The sequence below is a fragment of the Ochotona princeps genome, chromosome 6 (assembly GCF_030435755.1).
Source record: "Ochotona princeps isolate mOchPri1 chromosome 6, mOchPri1.hap1, whole genome shotgun sequence".
NCBI classification, from domain to species: Eukaryota; Metazoa; Chordata; class Mammalia; order Lagomorpha; family Ochotonidae; genus Ochotona; species Ochotona princeps.
The window spans coordinates 27605604-27625111 of record NC_080837.1 but is presented as its reverse complement, the minus strand read 5'-3'; the positions used below and the strand labels follow the sequence as shown (position 1 = coordinate 27625111).

Here is a 19508-nt window from a genome sequence, read left to right as displayed (position 1 = left end):
GGGGAGTGAACCAGCAGATGGAAGATCTTTCTGTCTCTCCATCTTTATATAAACGTGACTTTCCAATAAAAATAAACAACTTATAAAAGAACAGAAACAAGAGGAGTAAATGGATGAGTTTCAAGCCAAAGTGTCATGATTTCTCCCCCACTTGATGTGCTTGGTAGTGTCACTATGTAGTTAGATAACAATCTATTTATATAAAATCCATCTGAAACCCAGATCTCTTTTTTCTTTTTAGATTTTTATAATGAAAGATTCCACTAAAGAATTTCAGAGAAATTTCATATCCCTAATAGAACCAATTTCACTACTATTCATTTTTAGTCTTTTTCAATGTTATCATCAAGCTGTTAACATATGCTACAAATATTTTTCAATTGAAAAATTTAAAGATATTTACATATTTCAACTAAAATTTGAATGAATTATTTATAAACAGTTAAGATGTCTGCGAGTTCTAACCATGAGATAAAAGCAAGCCGTGCTTACAGGACTTGAAAGGAGAGGCAATCCAGTTCGAGGGTGAAAGGCTCTGGTTGAAGTTCCATCCAACGAGTGAAAAGTGTGTTTTCGCCAGACACTTGAATGCTTCGGTATATTTCTCTGTTAGGATAATAATTCTATGTCAATGGTAATATTTAAAGACCATTACATTCCTAATACACTCTGAATTAATATATCCCTGGTTGTGACATCTATAGTCACAAAAAACACAGTCTACATTTTGGGATGCCATTTAATAAGCTAGTATTTGATTTAAATTTGCACAAAAACTATTCACAGGTAAAAAAAATAGCATAATGTTCTAAAACGTAAAGCTATGTTGGGATCAGAAGCTATTTTCATAAGATATAATTTGAATAGGGCCTGATAAACAAACATGATACTATGAATTCAAAGTTATATACAACCAATTCACAATATTTTTTCCCTTGCAGTAGAGGTGGGGGGAGCAGCATAATACAAGAAATAAACTAATTATTAAGAATTGTGTGCTGCCCCAATTTAAGTTTAATTTCAAATTCCTATCTGCTTTCCAGCAATTATTTTAAGTACTGAAATAAGCAAAGGACAATAGGAAGAACTCAAATGAACCAAGGATTTGGATCATCTATGAATTTGAGGCAGAATGAACCTAGGACTGTGAATCAAGATAAGGGGCCAGGGGCAGTTAAGCCATTTAAGGATTTTGAAAGCTACTGGGATCTCAGTTATTCTGTTCGAGTCCTGGTTTCCTCTGTCATACCTGTTCTACGGTGAACCAGCATAAAGAATCGAATGTTACATAGTCATGTGATATTAACGAAAGTAATTTACAAGGAACATTGAATTCAAGGTATTATTTTTTACATATTAGCATTTGTTCTCCTGAATGCACATACTAGACCTGGATGCCTCTGAGAATACAGAACAATGTGTCTATCAGAAAACAAGGAGAAGGAAAAAAAACAGATTTGAAAATTCCAAAAGATAGAATAGTGAAAAAAACTTATTGCCATTTAGCAATTAAACAGAAAAAAAAAACCCACTATTCTTTAAAACCACATGATGTTTACAACCACAATCATCTTCCAATGAAACTGTTGAATGTACCATAGGCTGCTGGGCTCTCTGCGACTGTCCACGCCTGCAGTGTCAGGATGCACTTACATAGCAGAGTGGTGGATTTATGACTGCTTATGAAGGACTACACTATGGTAACAATACAGGGAATATCAGTGGGGCAGACGGGATGTGGGGAGGGGATAAGCGAAATCCCAGAGCCTATGGAATTGTATCATACAATGAAATTTTAAAAACCACATCATTTTACTTCTATTAGTTTATGATTTGCTCTTAAGAGAGTATCTGCGGCCTGGTGCAGTAGCCTAGTGGCAAAAATCCCCACCTTGCACGTGATAGGATCCCATATGGGCACCTGTGTGTATCCCAGCTAATCCACTTTCCTTCCAGCTCCCTGCTTGTGGCCTGGGAAAGCAGCTGAGGACAGCCCAAAGCCTTGGGACCCTGCACCCGTGTGGGAGACCTATAGGAGGCTCCTGGCTCCTGGCTTTGGATGGGCTCAGTTCTGGTCTTGAAGCCGCTTGGGGAGTGAATCACCAGATGGAATATCTTCCTCTCTGTCTCTCCTCCTCTCTGTATAACTGACTTTTCAATAAAAAATAAATATTTTAAAAAAGAGTATTTGCAAGAATGCTTGTAGTTTTGTATAAAACTTACATCAGATTGAGTTCTATATGTAACAGGCACTTTGAATTTTCTAACTATATTTCTCGTGAACAAGTCATAAACACTTGAGAATTCTATTTCAAATATTAGTTATTATGTGCAGTTACTACTTACCAATGCCTCTGTATTTTTCAGTCGTTCACAGGGGGAGACACAGTCCTTTATACTTTTTCTCTGAGTAGAGGTTTGAGATTCTTCATTCACTGGGTCTTCTTTCTTATCCTGTTCATTTTTCAACTGGTCTAATTTTTTACCATTAGAGCCTTTATTATCTTTGTTGAGATAATCTTCTATGCTATTAAGGTAGAAATTTTGCTCACATGTTTTAGGTCTTATTGAGTCTTTATTTGAGCACTCATTTTCACGGTTGTCCAAATATTCTGATACTCCCAACATGGTAACTTTAACTGCTGGATCAATTTTTTTTGAGTCATCAAGTTGGAGATTGGCAAGAGATTCTGGATTATACTTCTCGCTTTTTATTACTTTTTCCTTGTATTTATTTGTGCAGAACTGTTTGTCAATACTGTTGCAACTTGAGTACTGTTTATCAATTCCATTGCCAAAGTCTTGTTCCTTAAACCAGGACTCAGAAAGTTTATTTTCCAATCTATTTATTAAATCTACATTATTTTCTTCACATTGAGATATATTTGAGGAAGTTAATAAACTGTCATCTTTGTTCTGTGTCTTTTGATAAGCACTCTGGAGGATTTCACTAGAAATGTTTTGACACTGATTTCCTATTTGTGATTTCAAAAACTTTCCTTTACTATTGCATTGGAAAGAAGTAAAACATGTATTAGGTACTGAGTCACTGTTGTCTCCTAACAAGGAAAATTTTGTATGAGAAATGGAAATGGAAGCATCATTTTTAATTTTCTTCAACAAATTTTTGTCTTCATATGAACTCCTAAACACTTTAGAAGGTCCTAAATTGGAACTGTGCAGGTTGCAGGACTGCCGGGGTGGGACAGGTGATGTTGGATCAATATGTTCCAAATGATGAGCAATTCTTGCAATCACATCTTGCCGTTCCTGGAGTAAACAGCCTATCAAAGGATTCGTCTCTCCAACAGACTGACGAGAAAAAATGCCATTAGAAATGCAGGTTTCACCTGGAGGAATTTCTGATCTTACTCGAATTTTCCCCTCGTTTGTGTCTTCTGAGGAGGTAAACTCTGGACTACCAAAGGATATAGGGAAAGTTTCTTTACATTTTCTCACATTTTCATTTTCTTGTGAAGCCCGGAAAAGTTTTGAGTTGGGTGAAGTAGACTCTTGAGTATGAAATGGATGCCCAGAGCCATGTGAAGTGCTTGGATCACAATGAATCAAATGCTGAGCAATTCTTGCAATAACTTCTTGTCGATCTTGAATTAAAGAGCCGATTAAAGGGTTAGTCTCACCAACTGAATTCCAGGAACTCTGCCTGCCAGAGACACTGGAATCAATCACTGAAAATGATTTTAAAGTTCTCCCTGATGTTTCATGTGTCTTTACCTCTCCTAACCCACTAAAGCCCCGAATATTGGCTTGAGATGTCCCATAGTCACATTTACTGCCAGCGCTTGGACACAGTTTGACATTTTTGACAGATGAAGTATATTCTGGAGTTGTGCCATTTTTAACATGCAATACACTTTCAGGTGCCATGGTCCAAGTGTGTTTGCTACACAGCCGAGGTGAGCTGCTTCTACTACACTGTTCTTCATTAGAACTGCGGTGCTGAGGGGTTTTCAGTTCACGGTCTTGAATTCTCTTCTCATAAAGGCCAATATTGGTGTGAATACTACAGGTCAAAATTGGATAATTCGATTGTCTGGGCAGGGACTGAACGCTGACTTTCAAGGCCACATTGTGGGACACATTGGGAACAGGAAACACATGTTCAATTGGAGTCTGTGAAAAATTCCACTGTAGGTCTACATCAGCGGCACTGATTCTAGAGTCATACAAACAACACTGAATCAGAAGATCATAAAAATCGTATCTTTATAATTGTGCATTATTTTAAAAATGTAATGGAGTAATTAGCTTACCTTTATTTACATTAATTATCACTGAGGAATATATTTAGTCATTTTACCAAGTATTTTTTTAATAAAATCAATGTAAGTGGTCTTTTTAAGGCTGTCAGGCCACTTAAACAGTATTAAGAATGTGAACATTCAAGATTACTGAAACTTACAAATACCTGTCAACAGAAAGAAGGACCTCACATTGTTTACTGAGAGGTGAACTAACTTAATTCTTTTTTTTTTTAAAGATTTATTTCATTTTTATTACAAAGTCAGATATACTGAGAGGAGGAGAGAGAGAGAGAGGAAGTGGAGCTGCCGGGATCAGAACCAGTGGCCACATGGGATCAAGGCGAGGACCTTAGCCACTAGGCCACGCTGCCGAGCCCAAACTAACTTAATTCTAACAGACACAATCTCACTGGCACCCAGCCTAAGCAGAAAACTAGCTGTTGATCAGCAAATACCTTTCAAGATATGGGGAGTAGCGTCACAGAAACTTGACATCCCAGAAAACATTTACACTTCAGGATATGGCAGCTTCAAGTCAATTCTTGGTTCTCTAAAGCAAGCTTATGTTTTCTGAATACCATTCTAGATCAAATTTAACCCAACAAGTAAAGTTTATATTGTTACAATCTAAATTTCTTGATCATATTTTACCAAAAATCTCAGCAAATTTTATCCAATTATATCCAGAAATCCAATTATATCTAGAAATTATACCTAAATTTTATCCAATTATATCTAAACCATTTAAAAGATACCATATCATTGAGTAACTAACCAACCTGCTTGAAAACGCATTGTGCTTTCCTTGCTCTAAACATACCTGTAGAGAATGTTCCGTGGAATAGCACCATGAGAAACACTCAGCCAAGCACTTAACTGAGAAAAAAATACAAACGAGCGGACAGCCAACAGGAGAGTCTTCTCTTCAATAAATCGATCACCACTCCTAAGGGAGGTAACAAAGTACAATCCAATGTAGGCAAGTTCAACCACGTGAACTTTAGAAAGGCGAAGTAGATACATGGCTCAGCAAGAGTGCTTTCACCTGTAAGTCCATAATTCATACATTTTATGCACACACATATTATTCAGTACATATATATCTTAGTTTCACTAATGTAAATGGGGAACTCAGATATGACATATCATTAAACCAGTTCATGGGAAGCAGCAGAAAACTTGAAGTTCAACAACTTACTGTCGAGGAACTGGTTCCAAGATCCATCTTTCTAATAATAATGCATCTTGCTTAATCGCAGGATCATTGAGATCAATTCCTTCTGTGGTGGGCCCATCATCACTATAGCAGCAGTCTGGTAACAACATCACTTCCACCATGATTGGAAGGTTATTCTTCCACAACAATGTGACCTCAGACCTGGTTCGTCTGGCTTGGCGACACTTGAGAAAATTAACAAACAAAATGTCTTGTTGACTCTCCAAATTTTGTATTTAAACTTGAAAACAATTGTAAAGGTAACAATTGTATAAGACATGAGGCATCTATCACAGAACTTTTCTCAGATGTAATGTGGCTCTTCAGATTTTTTCACTAAATAATACAGTCATGAGTTGAGGTTTAGAGCACAGGACTAAGTTTTTAAGATTTATTTATTTTATCGGAAAGGCAGTTGTACAGAGAGGAAGATCTTCCGTCCGATGATTCACTTCCCAAGTGGCCACAATGGCTGGTGTTGCGCCAATCTGAAGCCAGGAGCCAGGAACTTCTATCTGGGTCTCCCACGCGGGTGCAGGGTCCCAATGCTTTGGGCCATCCTCAACTGCTTTCCCAGGCCACTAGCAGGGAGCTGGATGGGAAGTGGAGCTGCCGGGATTAGAACCGGCGCCCATATTGGATCCTGGTGCGTTCAAGGCAAGGACCTTAAGCATTAAGCTGTCGCGCAGGGCCCAGGACTGAGTTTTTATATTAATGATGAAGTGTTCTTGGGGAAGATATATTTGTGCTACCTTGTGGATGAAGAAGTGCCATTCACAACGTCTGGCAGGTTCTGAGTTGTCCCAATCTTACTTAACTCATAAATAGAAATTCTTAAATCTGAAGATCCAAATCAGAAAATTTTCACTAGACACTCAAAAATAGGTGAGACTGTTTCTTTTTAAGTTCAACATTTTGGACTACATTTGTGAAACTAATAACTAGAAAAAAAAAAGCAAATACACTAACCATCCAAATATTTGTCAGGGTTACACAAACACATAATAGCAAAAAGCATCTTCCCATTAAAAAAAGAGGAATGAACACAAGATGAAAATTGGTTAATGTAGAAAATATAATCATTATGTCTAATTATTAAGTGAACAAGGACATACTATGAATGAACCTGGGCTGAGATGTTAAAACTAAGGAATACTAGCATAGAGCAGCAAAGAAAATGTATAAGGAGCGTATAAAAAGGCAGGTATGAAATTGGCTGCCATCTCCCAGCTTCCTTTTGTGCCTTCAACAGCCTTGACTAAGACAATGTTTCAGCTACGGTCTGGGATTAGACTTGCTTTCCTACATATTTATGACCAATTATTTAAAAGTGAAAAACTTAGTTGTTATATAGTAAAAGTGATGAAAGAATTTGAACTAGGGCCTATGTTGTGGCACAGCAACTAAAGCTGCTTCCTGCAACATTGGCATCCTATATGGGCAACAGTTTCAACCATGGCAGCTCCACTTCTGATTCAGCTCCCTGCTAATGTGCCTGGGAAATCCACAGAAGACAGCTCAAGTGCATAGGTTTCTGTACCCACATGCAGACTCGGATGAAGCTCCTGGTTCCAGCCTGGCAGTCTGACCATGAAAGGTCTCTCTCTTTCTCTCTGTTATTCTGCCATTCAAATTTTTAAAAAATGTAAACAAGTTTGCATAAAAGATAAAAAGCATGCAATACTTAATTCTCACCTGTGCCAGCTTGTCACTGCACTCATGCTTGGTAGTTACTGGGTAACCAGACTGTGCCGGAGGGCAATGGAAACTTTCTGCGCGGCCTTTCACAGAACATTCAGGTGTCCGTCCTTCTGTTATTAGCAAGGCCAAAGAGACCAAGAACTCCTCTGCATCATATTCAAAATATTCATCTAGAGTATCTGGTAATTAAGAAAAAAAAAGTAAAGAAGGATCCTCACTTCAACGTATTTTGAATAAGAAATCATTCGTCACACTTAAGCCAACTGTCATATTCCATACTTAAGAGAATAAAAATGAACACTTGCTAAAACTGCAAATATCTCAGAAAGCATGTAGAAGGGTAGTGATGAATTCCAGTTGAACAGAACTGTTTAAAATTGTGGCATAAAATTGTCTATGTCAATTTCAGTCAAAATACCAAATATTTAGGAATATATTTATTACCCGAAAGATAATCACCATCCTTTAAATAGTCAGATTTTTGGATGTCAAGCATGATGATTTTTGCACACAAAACTTCATTAACAGCCAGAAGTTTAAAGTAGCTTATGTCATACTTTTAGCTAAAATGCGTTACTGCTATTATATATTAGAAAATAAAATGAAATCCAAATGCAAGTTTCTCCCTATCTCTCCCCTCAACTTTCCTTAGAAAGTTTATCCTATGGTGTAGACCTTTCCCACAGCCACAGGTCCCTCTCAGTTCTTAGTCCATGACAGTAAGAGTGGCAGGAGAATATTCTAATTATTTAGCAGGAGACTCATTTTGCAACCATGACGCATGGCATTTTGGTTATTATATATAGTTCCAAACAATTTAACCTGCAGATACTCTCACTTGGTCATGGTAATTTCAAAACTGTTCACAAGTGATCTTATATATTTTTTTAAAGATTTATTTTTATTGCAAAGTCAGATACATATAGAGAGGAGGAGAGAGAGAGAGGAAGATCTTCCATACAATGATTCACTCCAAGTGACCGCAATGGCTGGAGCTGTGCTGATCCGAAGCCAGGGACCAGGAACGTCTTCCAGATCTCCTACATGGGTTCAGGATCCCAAAACCTTGAGCCATCATCGATTGCCTTCCCAGACCACAAGCAGGGAATTGGATGGGAAGCGGGGCTGCTGGGATTAGAACCGGCATCCTTATGGGATCCTGGTGGTACAGGCAAGGTTAGAACTTCAGCCACTAGGGCCCGGCGGTGTGGCCTAGCAGCTAAAGTCCTCGCCTTGAACGCCCCTGGATCCCATAAGGGCGCCGGTTCTAATCCCGGAAGCTCCACTTCCATCCTACTCCCTGCTTGTGGCCTGGGAAAGCAGTTGAGGACGGCCCAAAGCTTTGGGACCCTGCACCCGCGTGGGACACCTGGAAGAGGTTTCTGGTTCCTGGCTTCGGATTGGCGCGCACCGGTCCGTTGCGGCTCACTTGGGGAGTGAATCATCGGATGGAAGATCTTCCTCTCTGTCTCTCCTCCTCTCTGTATCTCCTCCTCTCTGTATATCTGACTTTGTAATAAAATAAATAAATCTTTAAAAAAAAAAAAAAAAAAAAAAAGAACTTCAGCCACTAGGCCACTGTGCTGGGACTGCGATCTTCCTTTTAAAAAATTTTAACCTGCAGGGCCAGCACTGTGGCGTAGTAGGCACCCCATACAGATGCCGGTTTGTGTCTTGGCTGCTCCACTTTTGATCCAGCTCCCTGCTTCTGCACTGGTAAAACATCAAGAAGCCAGCCCAAGTTCTTGGGTCCCACATCCATGTGGGAGACCCAGAGGAGGCTCCTGGCTCCGAGCTTCAGATCAGTCCAGTTTCAGCCATTTGGCCATTTAGGGAGAGAGTCAGTGAATGGAGGACTTCTTTCTATCTTCCTAGCTCTGCCTTTCAAACAAAAATAATTAAATCTTTCAAAAGAAACTTTTGGCCTGCCACATAGTTTGAATATTTGAAAAAGCTGCTCTTATCTATACCAATGAGCAAACAAATATCTCAAGTGCTAGCTGCATTGTATTAGGTGGAAAGGCACAGAGTTGGAAAGCAGGAAGTTGCTGTGATTCAAACTGGGCACCTGATCTACAGTGGGTCAAAGCTTCTTTTCCAGCGCACAGGAGGAAGGATCCAGGGAAGTGAGTTGCTGGCTGCCACTATGACCTCAACTGAGGTAAGGTATACGCAGAAGCCATGCAAGGCCAACAGCCTGCAAAGAGAATGAAACAACCTAGAGGCTGAGTAGAAACTAGAGACTCCAATGACACAGAACAACAACAACAAAAAAGTTAGGTCGCTGCCTGATTCCTAACAGTGTCCCAGTCCTTCACAAGGTCTAAGGGAGAGAACTCTGCATTCCTATTAATCAATTCCCTAAGCTTCGTAATAATTTGTCATGAAAAGCACATTAACTAATAGCTAAAGTTTTGTAGGAAATTATAGAAGGTGTTTGTCAAAACAAAAAGCATTTGTTACTGTACCAGTAAGAATTGTTGAATGATAGAGACTAAATTATATTCCCCTAAAATTCCTGTGTTGCAACCCTAATGCCCCAACCTGACTATGCTGGGAGATAGTTTTTAGAAGGTAATGAAAGATAAAAAGGTCATATGGGTGAGGTCTTGGTACAAAAGAAAGAAAAAATATCTCTTTCCCTCTTTTTGGCAGTGAGGGGCCAAGTGAACCCACAAGGCAAAGGTGGCCTTCTGTCTACAAACCAGAAAACCCTCACCAGGAGCTGACCCTGCTGGCACCCTAAGCTTGAACTTCCAGCCTTCAGAATTTCAGATATAAATTCCTGTTGTTTGAAACACTCAAATCTATAATATTTTTATGGCAGAACTTGGAATAGTTGTTTTCCAATTAAATATAACACATTTGCTGAATAATGCACAAAATTCAAAGAATTCAAACAAAAAATAATTTATAATCTTTATCCAGATTTTTATCATTAACCTTGCAGCATTATTTTAAGTAAATATACTCACACAAAAAAAACTATAGTTCATACTGTTTAGCTTTTAAAATACATACATATATTCATTTATTTTCAACTGAAAACTGTACGTACTATGAAGTTTCAATACATATATATAATGCCTAATAAATAATAATATATAATTTTTTTAATACATCATCTCAAACATTATCATTTCTTTGTATATATCTTATGGCATTTATATTATTTTTAAGTAACATACAGTTTTTTTATATTTTTATTAATATTTTGCATTATGTGACAGTTTCATAGGCTCTGGGAGTCCTCCCACCCTTCCTCCTCCCCTCCCCCCTGGTGGATTCCTCCACCTTGATGCAGCATTACAGTTCAAATTCAATCAAGATTCTTTCCTTGCAAACATATACCAAGCATGGAGTCCAGCTACTTATTGTCCAGATGGGTTGAACAGTTTCTTGGGGAGACCATTTCTGGTCGGAAAGTAACATACAGTTTTACAGTTCAAACTTTACAATTATTAAGAAGTCTTTAAAAACGTGAAATTCGTGTTGTAACAGTCTGAGTTCTTACGTGAGCCATCTGTACTTTGAAAAAATCAACTTGGTACTGGTGCTCTTAAATTTTATAGTGAAGATAATTCCGTTTTGTACAAGCATATTATTATACCTTTTAAGAACCCTGAAATTTGGTCACGGGGCAAAGTATCGTTTAAATTGAATTTACTCATTTTTTGAAAGTCATAGAAACGTTTTTGTCTTAATTGTGATATTTTCTTAATTTTTCTTCTGACACTTTCTGCTTGGAAATTATATGGTGCTTACTACTTAATTAGATGCTACATGCATTTATAGCCAGGAATTTATAGTAATGCGTATGCTGGATAAGGAAAAACTGTAGGACAAAGATGAAGATTGAGAGTCCAGAATACGTTTTTTTCCTTTTTGCTTTGTATATGTTTTTCACATGATCTTAAAAATAATTAGTTAGCTCCCCCCCCACCAAAAGGAAAAAAAAGAGAGAGCAAGCACGTGGGTTTATTGGAGATGTCTCTGGAGAGCTGTCTGTAGCACTGACAAACGGTGTTGACTAATTTGGTCCTGCTCGGAGAATGGTTACTACAGCCTTAGTGTTAGAGGAAGAGGAAGAATGAAGTAAACAAAGTAGAAAAGGATCTAAGGCCAGGGGGTTATGTGTTACTCGCACTGCAGACTGATCCAAGGCACAGACAGCATATCACACACCATCTGAAGTCAGGACAGGGAGTGGATGTGCTGACCAGTTTCCCCTTTAGAACTCTTAGAATGTGAAAATAGCTTAGAGGCAGATACATTTTTATTTGAGCATCATTAGGTCAGCGCATTCACCTGGTCTATTTGGGCATTAATAGTGTTTATATAAGCTATTACTATGAATCTGCTGTCTTAAATTCTTTAAAAACTTAAATGTTCTTGAATTTGCATGTTCAATAAAGTTATCCTTTTATATTTTTATCTCAAAAAAAAAAAAAAAGATTTGAGCACTTGAGCAGAGCCCTTGGAGCATGTTCCACATCAGGGACCCTAGGATGACATTGGGTGGCCTTTCCCTATATTGGGTACTGAGATGGTTGGGAGGCTGGGTGTGGCTTCTCTCCTTATCTCTCCTTTCCCTCAGATTCAGGAAGAAGAAAATTTGGAAACAGGGCCAGGCGGCGTGGCCTAGTGGCTAAAGTCCTCGCCTTGAACGCCCCGGGATCCGCGCCGGTTCTAGTCCTGGAAGCTCCACTTCCCATCCAGCTCCCTGCCTGTGGCCTGGGAAAGCAGTCGTTGAGGACGGCCCAAAGCTTTGGGACCCTGCACCCGCGTGGGAGATCTGGAAGAGGTTCCTGGTTCCCGGCTTATGAACGGCGCGCATCAGCCCGTTGCGGCTCACTTGGGGAGTGAATCATCGGATGGAAGATCCTCCTCTCTGTCTCTCCTCCTCTCTGTATATCTGACTTTGTAATAAAATAAATAAATCTTTAAAAAAAAAGAAAAGAAAATTTGGAAACAATGGTCTCAACCACTTTCCCCTAATCCTCAACCCTTCCCACCCTAATCAATTGTGTAAACATCATCCAAAAAATTAAAATAAAAAAACATTATCCAGTGTCACATATAAATAATTAGGATTATTACTTTTTCTAACTGCTACTACCTCTTAAAGTAGGTCATAGTTTGGCTTACATAATACGGGCTGTTTTAAAGAAACACATAGGTAATCATTTATTCGTTCTAATGTTTAGAAACTGGAACTTGGCAGTGTGAAACCTGTGCTATTTTTGTTTTTAAGAATATACTTAAAAAGTCAATTAGGAATTAGAATATAGTCATATTGATAAAAAGTGAAAGAGATACATGGATATGAATTGAGGCATCTGAGAATAGAATTCCAATGATTAATGAAAGAGATGATGCCTACAGAATTAAGCTCCCAGATAAGATATCCAGCATGTAGGTAATAAGATTTTATTCATTCAACAAATACTATAAAACTACCATGTGCTAGGCATTTTTCCTAGGCACTTGGACTCACAGTATAAATTCTAATGTTGCTTGGGGTGGAGGAGAGGGGAACCTAGCAAGAAAAATTACAGATGCTAAGTGCTGTGCCATTACTGGAAAAAACAGAGTTATGGGAAAACTTTCGATAGGGAAATGATATTTGATTTAGATTATGATCAGCATGGGTAAAATAATCCTGGTAGGTAGGTATACTATTTAGAAGATTGTTGTAATTGTTCAGGGTCAAGGATAAACTGTGGATCACTGGCCTTCAAATACAGATGCTTGGAAGATAAAGAAAATGAGACTGAGCAACTCATGACACAGTCCTGAAACTCTCCAAAAAGTAGGATTTAGTGGAATAATATTATGAGCCAGGAAACTATCTGTCAGGTATAATACAATGGAAGCCACAAAAAAAAAAAAAAAAGCAGGGCATGGACCATGGTTTCAAACACTGGTAAGGGTTAATAAGATCCAAAGACGTGGCTACTGCGTTTAATAAGAAATTCGTTCATGATCTTGACAACACTGAGCTCAGCAGAGGGTGAGGATGGTAGGTAGATGTGACAGACATACTGTCATTTATTCTGAGGATTATAAATGGGTAAGTACAAAGGCCACTTTCCTGAAATCTCAGCATAAGAGCCTTGCATACTTCACATTAGCTTTTTCTAGAAGCCAAGTATAAATAAATGAGAACACCACTCACAAAATTATTTGATTCCCAAAACAGGAGTTAAAAAAGTTCAATATGCCTCCCCTTGTAAGTCTAATGGATGAGAGGCAAGAGATTCTCCTTCGTTACGATCTTAAACTTCAGTCACTAAATACTACTACTCTTAAATTTTCTTGGAATAAACACTGCTACTTCAAAATGACAACCCTAACTAGATTCTTACTATTTTGCATCTATTTACTACAGCAATTCCCTAGCCATTGTCCAGCCCTCCAGTCTCCTCTGCTTCTATCTTCTATCTTAATGCAGATTGATCTTTCTGGAAAGTCAGTATATCACAGTTTTCTCAGCTTAAAATTGCTTTGTTGTTTATTTCCTGGCACCATTGTGCAACCATTGAAACCAGGGTTAAGTTCTTAAACCTGACATTAGGGTCAAATCCACTAGACAGCAAGCTACACTGCGCATAGCCAGATTTTGACATGGATGCTTTTTTTTCTGGAGTTTTACACAGAACTGCAGCTGCTCAAGACCCATCATTCATTGATTTCAACTTTGCTTCCTCAGCTCAGCTTTTACTGACCAACAGTCTCTGTTCTAGCCAAAGTGCTACCCACATAGTACTGTGTTCCTACCACGTGCTGTTGCTCAGTATTCCTTCTGGCTCAACTTTGCAGCCAAACCCAGAGCTTTATACACCTTTCCCATCTTTCACAACAGGCTTTCCCAACTCTTTTTAAACACTGAACTTCTTTGCACTCCTCTACAGCATTTATGTAAGCCACCTACAGTAGAATCCAGTGCAGGCACACAATTATTTTTCTTTCTTCTTTTTTTTAAAAAAAGATTTATTCATTTTTTTTAATTACAGCCAGATATACACAGAGGAAGAGAGACAGAGAGGAAGATCTTCCATCCGATGTTTCACTCCCCAAGTGAGCACAGTGGCCGGTGCACACCGATGCGCGCCGATCCGATGCCGGGAACCAGGAACCTCTTTCGGGTCTCCCACGCGGGTGCAGGGTCCCAATGCTTTGGGCCATCCTCAACTGCTTTCCCAGGCCACAAGCAGGGAGCTGGATGGGAAGTGGAGCTGCCGGGATTAGAACCGGCATTAGAACGCCCATATGGGATTCCGGGGCGTTCAAGGCGAGGACTTAGGCCGCTAGGCCATGCTGTTGGGCCCTCTTCTTTTTTTTTAAGGTTCATTTATTTTTATTGGGAAGATGGATTTACAGAGAGACAGAAAAACCTTCCATCCGCTGTTTCACTTCCCAAATGGCTGGAACAGCTAGTAAAAGGCGAAAGATTTATATGATCTGAAGAGAAACCAGAGTATGCAACAGCTAGAGCTGATCTGATCTGAAGCCAGGAGCCAGGAACTTCTGGGTCTCCCGTGTGGGTGCAGAGTCTCAAGGCTTCGGGCTATCCTCTGTTGCTTTCCCAGACCACAGGCAGGAAAGCTGGATGGGAAGCGGAGCAGCTGGGACACAAACTGGCAATCATATGGGATCCCAGCACTTGCAGGTGGAGGCTAGTTGAGCTTCCATGCCAGCCCCTGGCACACTATTCTAAAGTCATCAGAGTCTCAGCTCTGCATGGACAAGTTCTACTGTGATCTATGGACAGGCTGTATTGATTAATCCAGCCAACATTCTCCAAAATATTGGTCAATGATCATCATGTGACCATGAAAACACAAAGGACAAATCAATACAAGTCAACCTTAAATTCAGGTGAAACTGAGAACTAGCTGGATAGCTTTACAGTTACACCAACACATCCATTCATTATTAACATTTCATGAATTCGTAAGTAATAATATTAACATTTCATCTACTAACAGGTTAAATCTTAGAATAACTGAAATATTTTTGGTTTCTCTCAAGTTCCAATCTACAGGTCATATATTACATAGCTTGCTTTGAGAATTAAAAGGGATCTGGGAAAATATCTGGTCTAATCTACTTAACTTCCAAATGAGAAAAACAGCATAAAAACATCCTTCCTGCTCAAAGCCAGGATTTAGTCCAGTGCTTAAGATGCCCATGTCCTGTGTCAGAGTACCTGAGCCTGTTTCCCACCTCTGACTCACTACTAAGCTTCCTGCTAAACAGCCTCTGGGAGGTGTTGTGATGGTTCAGACACATGGGTTCCTGACAGCCATGTGAGAGACCTGCCCGACTCCCAGTTTTGGTCTATCCCACCCTGGGTCATTGCCAGCACTGGGGAGAGGATCAGGTGCTCTCCTTCTCCATCTGTACCTCTCAAACAAAACAAACAAACAAAAAACCTTTCTTGCTCAAAGTTGTATACTGCCAATCAGAACCCAAGCCTCTTCTTTTCCTCCCTTTCATTTTTTTAGACAGATTTATCTATTCCCATTGGATAATCTACAGAGAAAAGAAAAAGAGAGAAAGATCTTTCAGTTACAGGTTGACTCCTCAAGTGGTTGCAACAGTAGGGCTGAGCAATCTGAAGCCAGGAGCCAGGAGCTTCCTCTGTGTCTCCCATATGGGTGCAGGGTCCCAAGGCTTTGGGTCATCCTCAGCTGCTTTCCGAGACCACAAGGGAGATGGGGATGGGGGACAGGGCCACAGGGCCACGAACCAGCACCCATATGGAATCCTGGCAGATGCAAGCCACAGACTTTAGCCACTAGGCTAACAAGTCGGGCCCTCTTTCCTTTTTAAAGCTATCCTAGTTTAGGTATTAGGGGAAAAAAATCTAGATCACGTGATTCCAGGAAGAATAAGTATGTATCTGGAGCTGGCCTTGCATGCAGGTGCCGGCTCAAGTTCTAGCTGCTCTACTTCCAGCTCCCTGGTGATGTGCCTGGTAAATCATTGAAATGATGACCTGGTCCTTGGGCTCCTACATCCGAGTTCAAAATCAGAAAGAAGTTTCTGGCTTCTGGCTTTGGTGTGGCCCAGTCCCAGCTAGCTTTTGCAGCCATTCGGGGAGTGAGCCAGAAGAGAATGGACAATTCCCTATTTCCTCCCGTCTTCTCTTTTCCTTCTACCCTCCCCCTCCTTCCCCCTTCACTGTAAGTTGCCACTTCTAATTCCCAGCATCCACGTCAGAGGGGCTGCTCCACTCCAAGTCTTGGCTACTTGGTTTCCTATGCAGGGTCCTGCTCTGTGCCTCTGGCTAGCTCTAAAGAATCCACCTAGAGTACAGGCAAGCCTACATGCTAGCCTCACAGGAAGCCAGAAAAATGTATCAAGCTGAAGATATTCAAAATATCAGGCAATGTGCACAAGCACACACACACACACCTCCCACAAAAACAACATTTATGTATGTTTCGGATCCTCAGACATCAGTATCTTAAGAGAAAGAGCTCCTTAAACAATGCCATTAATAGAAAGTTCTACATGAGATAATGCCTTCTCCAAAATGCTCAAAGAAGGTCCCTCCCAACCTACAGTAACTTAGGAGAGGCGTCACAGATTCCGCAAACTTAATCGCACAGAAGTCAAATCAAAAGATTTGCCCAATTACTTACCTTACTGCTCGTGATTAGGATAACTAGTTAGTTTTCACCAAAGGAAACGAAAAGCAGGCTGAGGGAACTGACCTGTCTTAAGAGAACTAGGAATTTCAGTTGAAGGAGCTGAGAGTGTCCATGGACTACAGGCTTATCACAAACCAAGAATACCTGGTGTGATGGTTTATCTTGGAGCAACCAAGTCCCAATGCTATCTCTCCTCCATGTCTCCTTCTACTAGTAATTTAGAGAAGGCCTCCCTAACCTCAAAGCTACTCCTGCACTCTCCCTCTGTTCAGGTTGGCTTAGTGGCTCTACCCTTTTACCTTTCTTCAAGTTTAATTAACATAGGAAAGCCAACTCTACAGACTCTTAGTTTCAACCAAGACAGTGATTAATAAAAGCCTGCATATCCTGCCTTTGGAACAAAAGCTTTGACACCCTGGCTTTTGAGGAGATAGAAGTCTGTATGATGGGGGGAGGGTGGGGGGGGAATCCCAGATTCTATGTAATTACAACACAATGTAATTAATGAATAAATTTAATTAAAAAAAAAAGAAGTCTGCATGTTCTTAGACGAGGTGCTTTATCGTAAAAGCATGGATGATGGCTGCGGTGTAATTTAATAAAATCTTTTCTCCGTTAAACATCTTGTTGTCTGATACATTCAGACATTCATTTATTTTCATTGTTCTAAATGTTTTCCATTTTCCAAGGGTATTGCTTGCTTGTAGAAATTCTGACAACCAGACCCGAACTTGCATTTTACAGATTTTATATGTAAACACACACATGCTCAAGATGACTATAAAAAACTATGTAAAATATTAACTCAATAATTTTGGATATTTTAAGATTAACAGCACAGGTTGAGTATGGCTTATTTGAAATACAAGAGATCATTAAGTGCTTCCAATTTCAGAGATCTGAAATGTGAGATTTTGGAACATTTGCAGAATTTACTAGTTTAATATTCGTAATCTGAAATTGCCCAAATCTAAAATCTAAGACTTGAGCACTGACAAAACACCACAAAAAAAAAAATTCAGACCTGATCTCTGTGATAGGCCACAAACACAGATACTGAAAATACTGTATAAAATTACCTTAAGCTATGAATTCTCTGTGTGTAAGAAACATAAAAGAGGGTCTGGCGCCATGGCCTAACGGCTAAAGTCCTCGCCCCGGATCCCATATGAGCGCTGGTTCTAATCCCGGCAGCTCCACTTCCCATCCAGCTCCCTGCTTGTGGCCTGGGAAAGCAGTTGAGGACGGCCCAAAGCTTTGGGACCCTGCACCCATGTGGGAGCCCTGGAGGAAGTTCCTGGCTCCTGGGTTCAGACTGGCAAAGCACCGGCCATTGCGTTCACTTGGGGAGTGAACCAGCAGATGGAAGATCTTCCTCTGTCTCTCCTCCTCTCTATATCTGACTTTGTAATAAAAATAAATAAACCTAAAAAAAAAACATAAAAGAAATGTTTTTAAGCTTAAGTGTCATTCTCAAGATATTTTATTACATGCAAACAAACATTCTAAAATCTGAAAAAAAACCCTGCACAAGGTCTGTCATATATCTCAAAACGATCAAGGTTTCAAACAGGAATCACATATTGAGCTGAACATCAAAACTGAAAGTTAACTACTACTGAAAAGTTCAAAGCTTCTTATTGGATGGAAAAGGATTTGAAATGTTCTAAAGCACAATGCTGTCCCAAGAAATTACCTGACTCAAAATGTTTTCTTTTAAAATGGAATGGAAAGTCCTTCAATTTCACATTAACATAATATTTGCTTTAGCAGTAAGTAAACATCACTAACTATGCAATAAATGAAACTGGACAACAAAGTTATACAACTATTTCTTGCTTCCAAAAGGCTAGAGATTACATTTTGAAATGCAGTTCTTTAGATGTGAATTCTTTTGTTTATGGTAAAACTTAAATTCTATTGGCAAGTTCATCTACAAATTGTATTATTTATTCAGTTAATATGCTAGTTACTTCTCCGCCCGTGAACTCTACAAGGGTAGGGATTTTAATCAGTCTGTTAGCTGCTATAGCCTCATTACCCAGTAATAATGACTAGCATGTAATGAGTACTAAAATCTATTTGTGGGATTATACAATTTATGCAGTTATATATATCAATAGTACATCAGTCATGAACTGACAGTATTAGCTTTCTTTATTATGGAAAATTTGATGTTCATCCATTAATCTAAAAATTTTAAAAATAGAACTAGTCAATTCCACATAAATTTTCGTTTGAACTAGTGTGCAAAAGTTAGAGCAATGTGGTGTGGGTATTTGGTCTGGTGACTGAGGAACACCTTGGAACATCCATTTCCCCTTGGAATGCCTAGGTTGCAGAGCTGGCCCTGATTACAACTCTACTTTACTGATAGCATGCACCTGGAGGCAGTAGTGATGGTTTAACCACTCCTGGTTTATTCCTGTCTCAATTGTGGCTAATGTAAACATTTGAGAATGAAACTAGCAAATAGCAGCTTGTTCTATCTGTCCTGTGTTTCTTGGAAATATGACTTTTTAAAAGCTATGGATTCTCACTGAATATAACTTAGTAAATAGTTCTCTTAAGTCTTATTCTCTGTGGGTTGAATCAAATACCAAAAATAAAAGCTTATACATGAAATATTGATATTTTTCTATAGAATAGTGATTGTAAAACAAT

General features: G+C 39.3%; 1 protein-coding gene across 4 annotated transcripts in view; it reads right to left on the bottom strand.

Moving 5' to 3' along the window:
• The window catches only part of ATOSA (atos homolog A), an 82716-nt gene that overhangs the window by 20867 nt on the left and 42341 nt on the right, over positions 1–19508 (bottom strand). For all 4 annotated transcript variants that reach the window (XR_009245598.1, XM_058665838.1, XM_058665837.1 and 1 more), the window contains exons 3-7: positions 7177–7361; positions 5464–5666; positions 5086–5211; positions 2347–4177; positions 493–606 (exon numbers count right to left, since the gene is read on the bottom strand). Coding sequence is in view for 3 of the 4 variants with exons in the window: in XM_058665838.1 (XP_058521821.1) it covers positions 493–606; positions 2347–4177; positions 5086–5211; positions 5464–5666; positions 7177–7361 (2459 nt within the window). In the remaining variant the exon portion in view is untranslated. The remainder of the gene's footprint in view (positions 1–492; positions 607–2346; positions 4178–5085; positions 5212–5463; positions 5667–7176; positions 7362–19508) is intronic.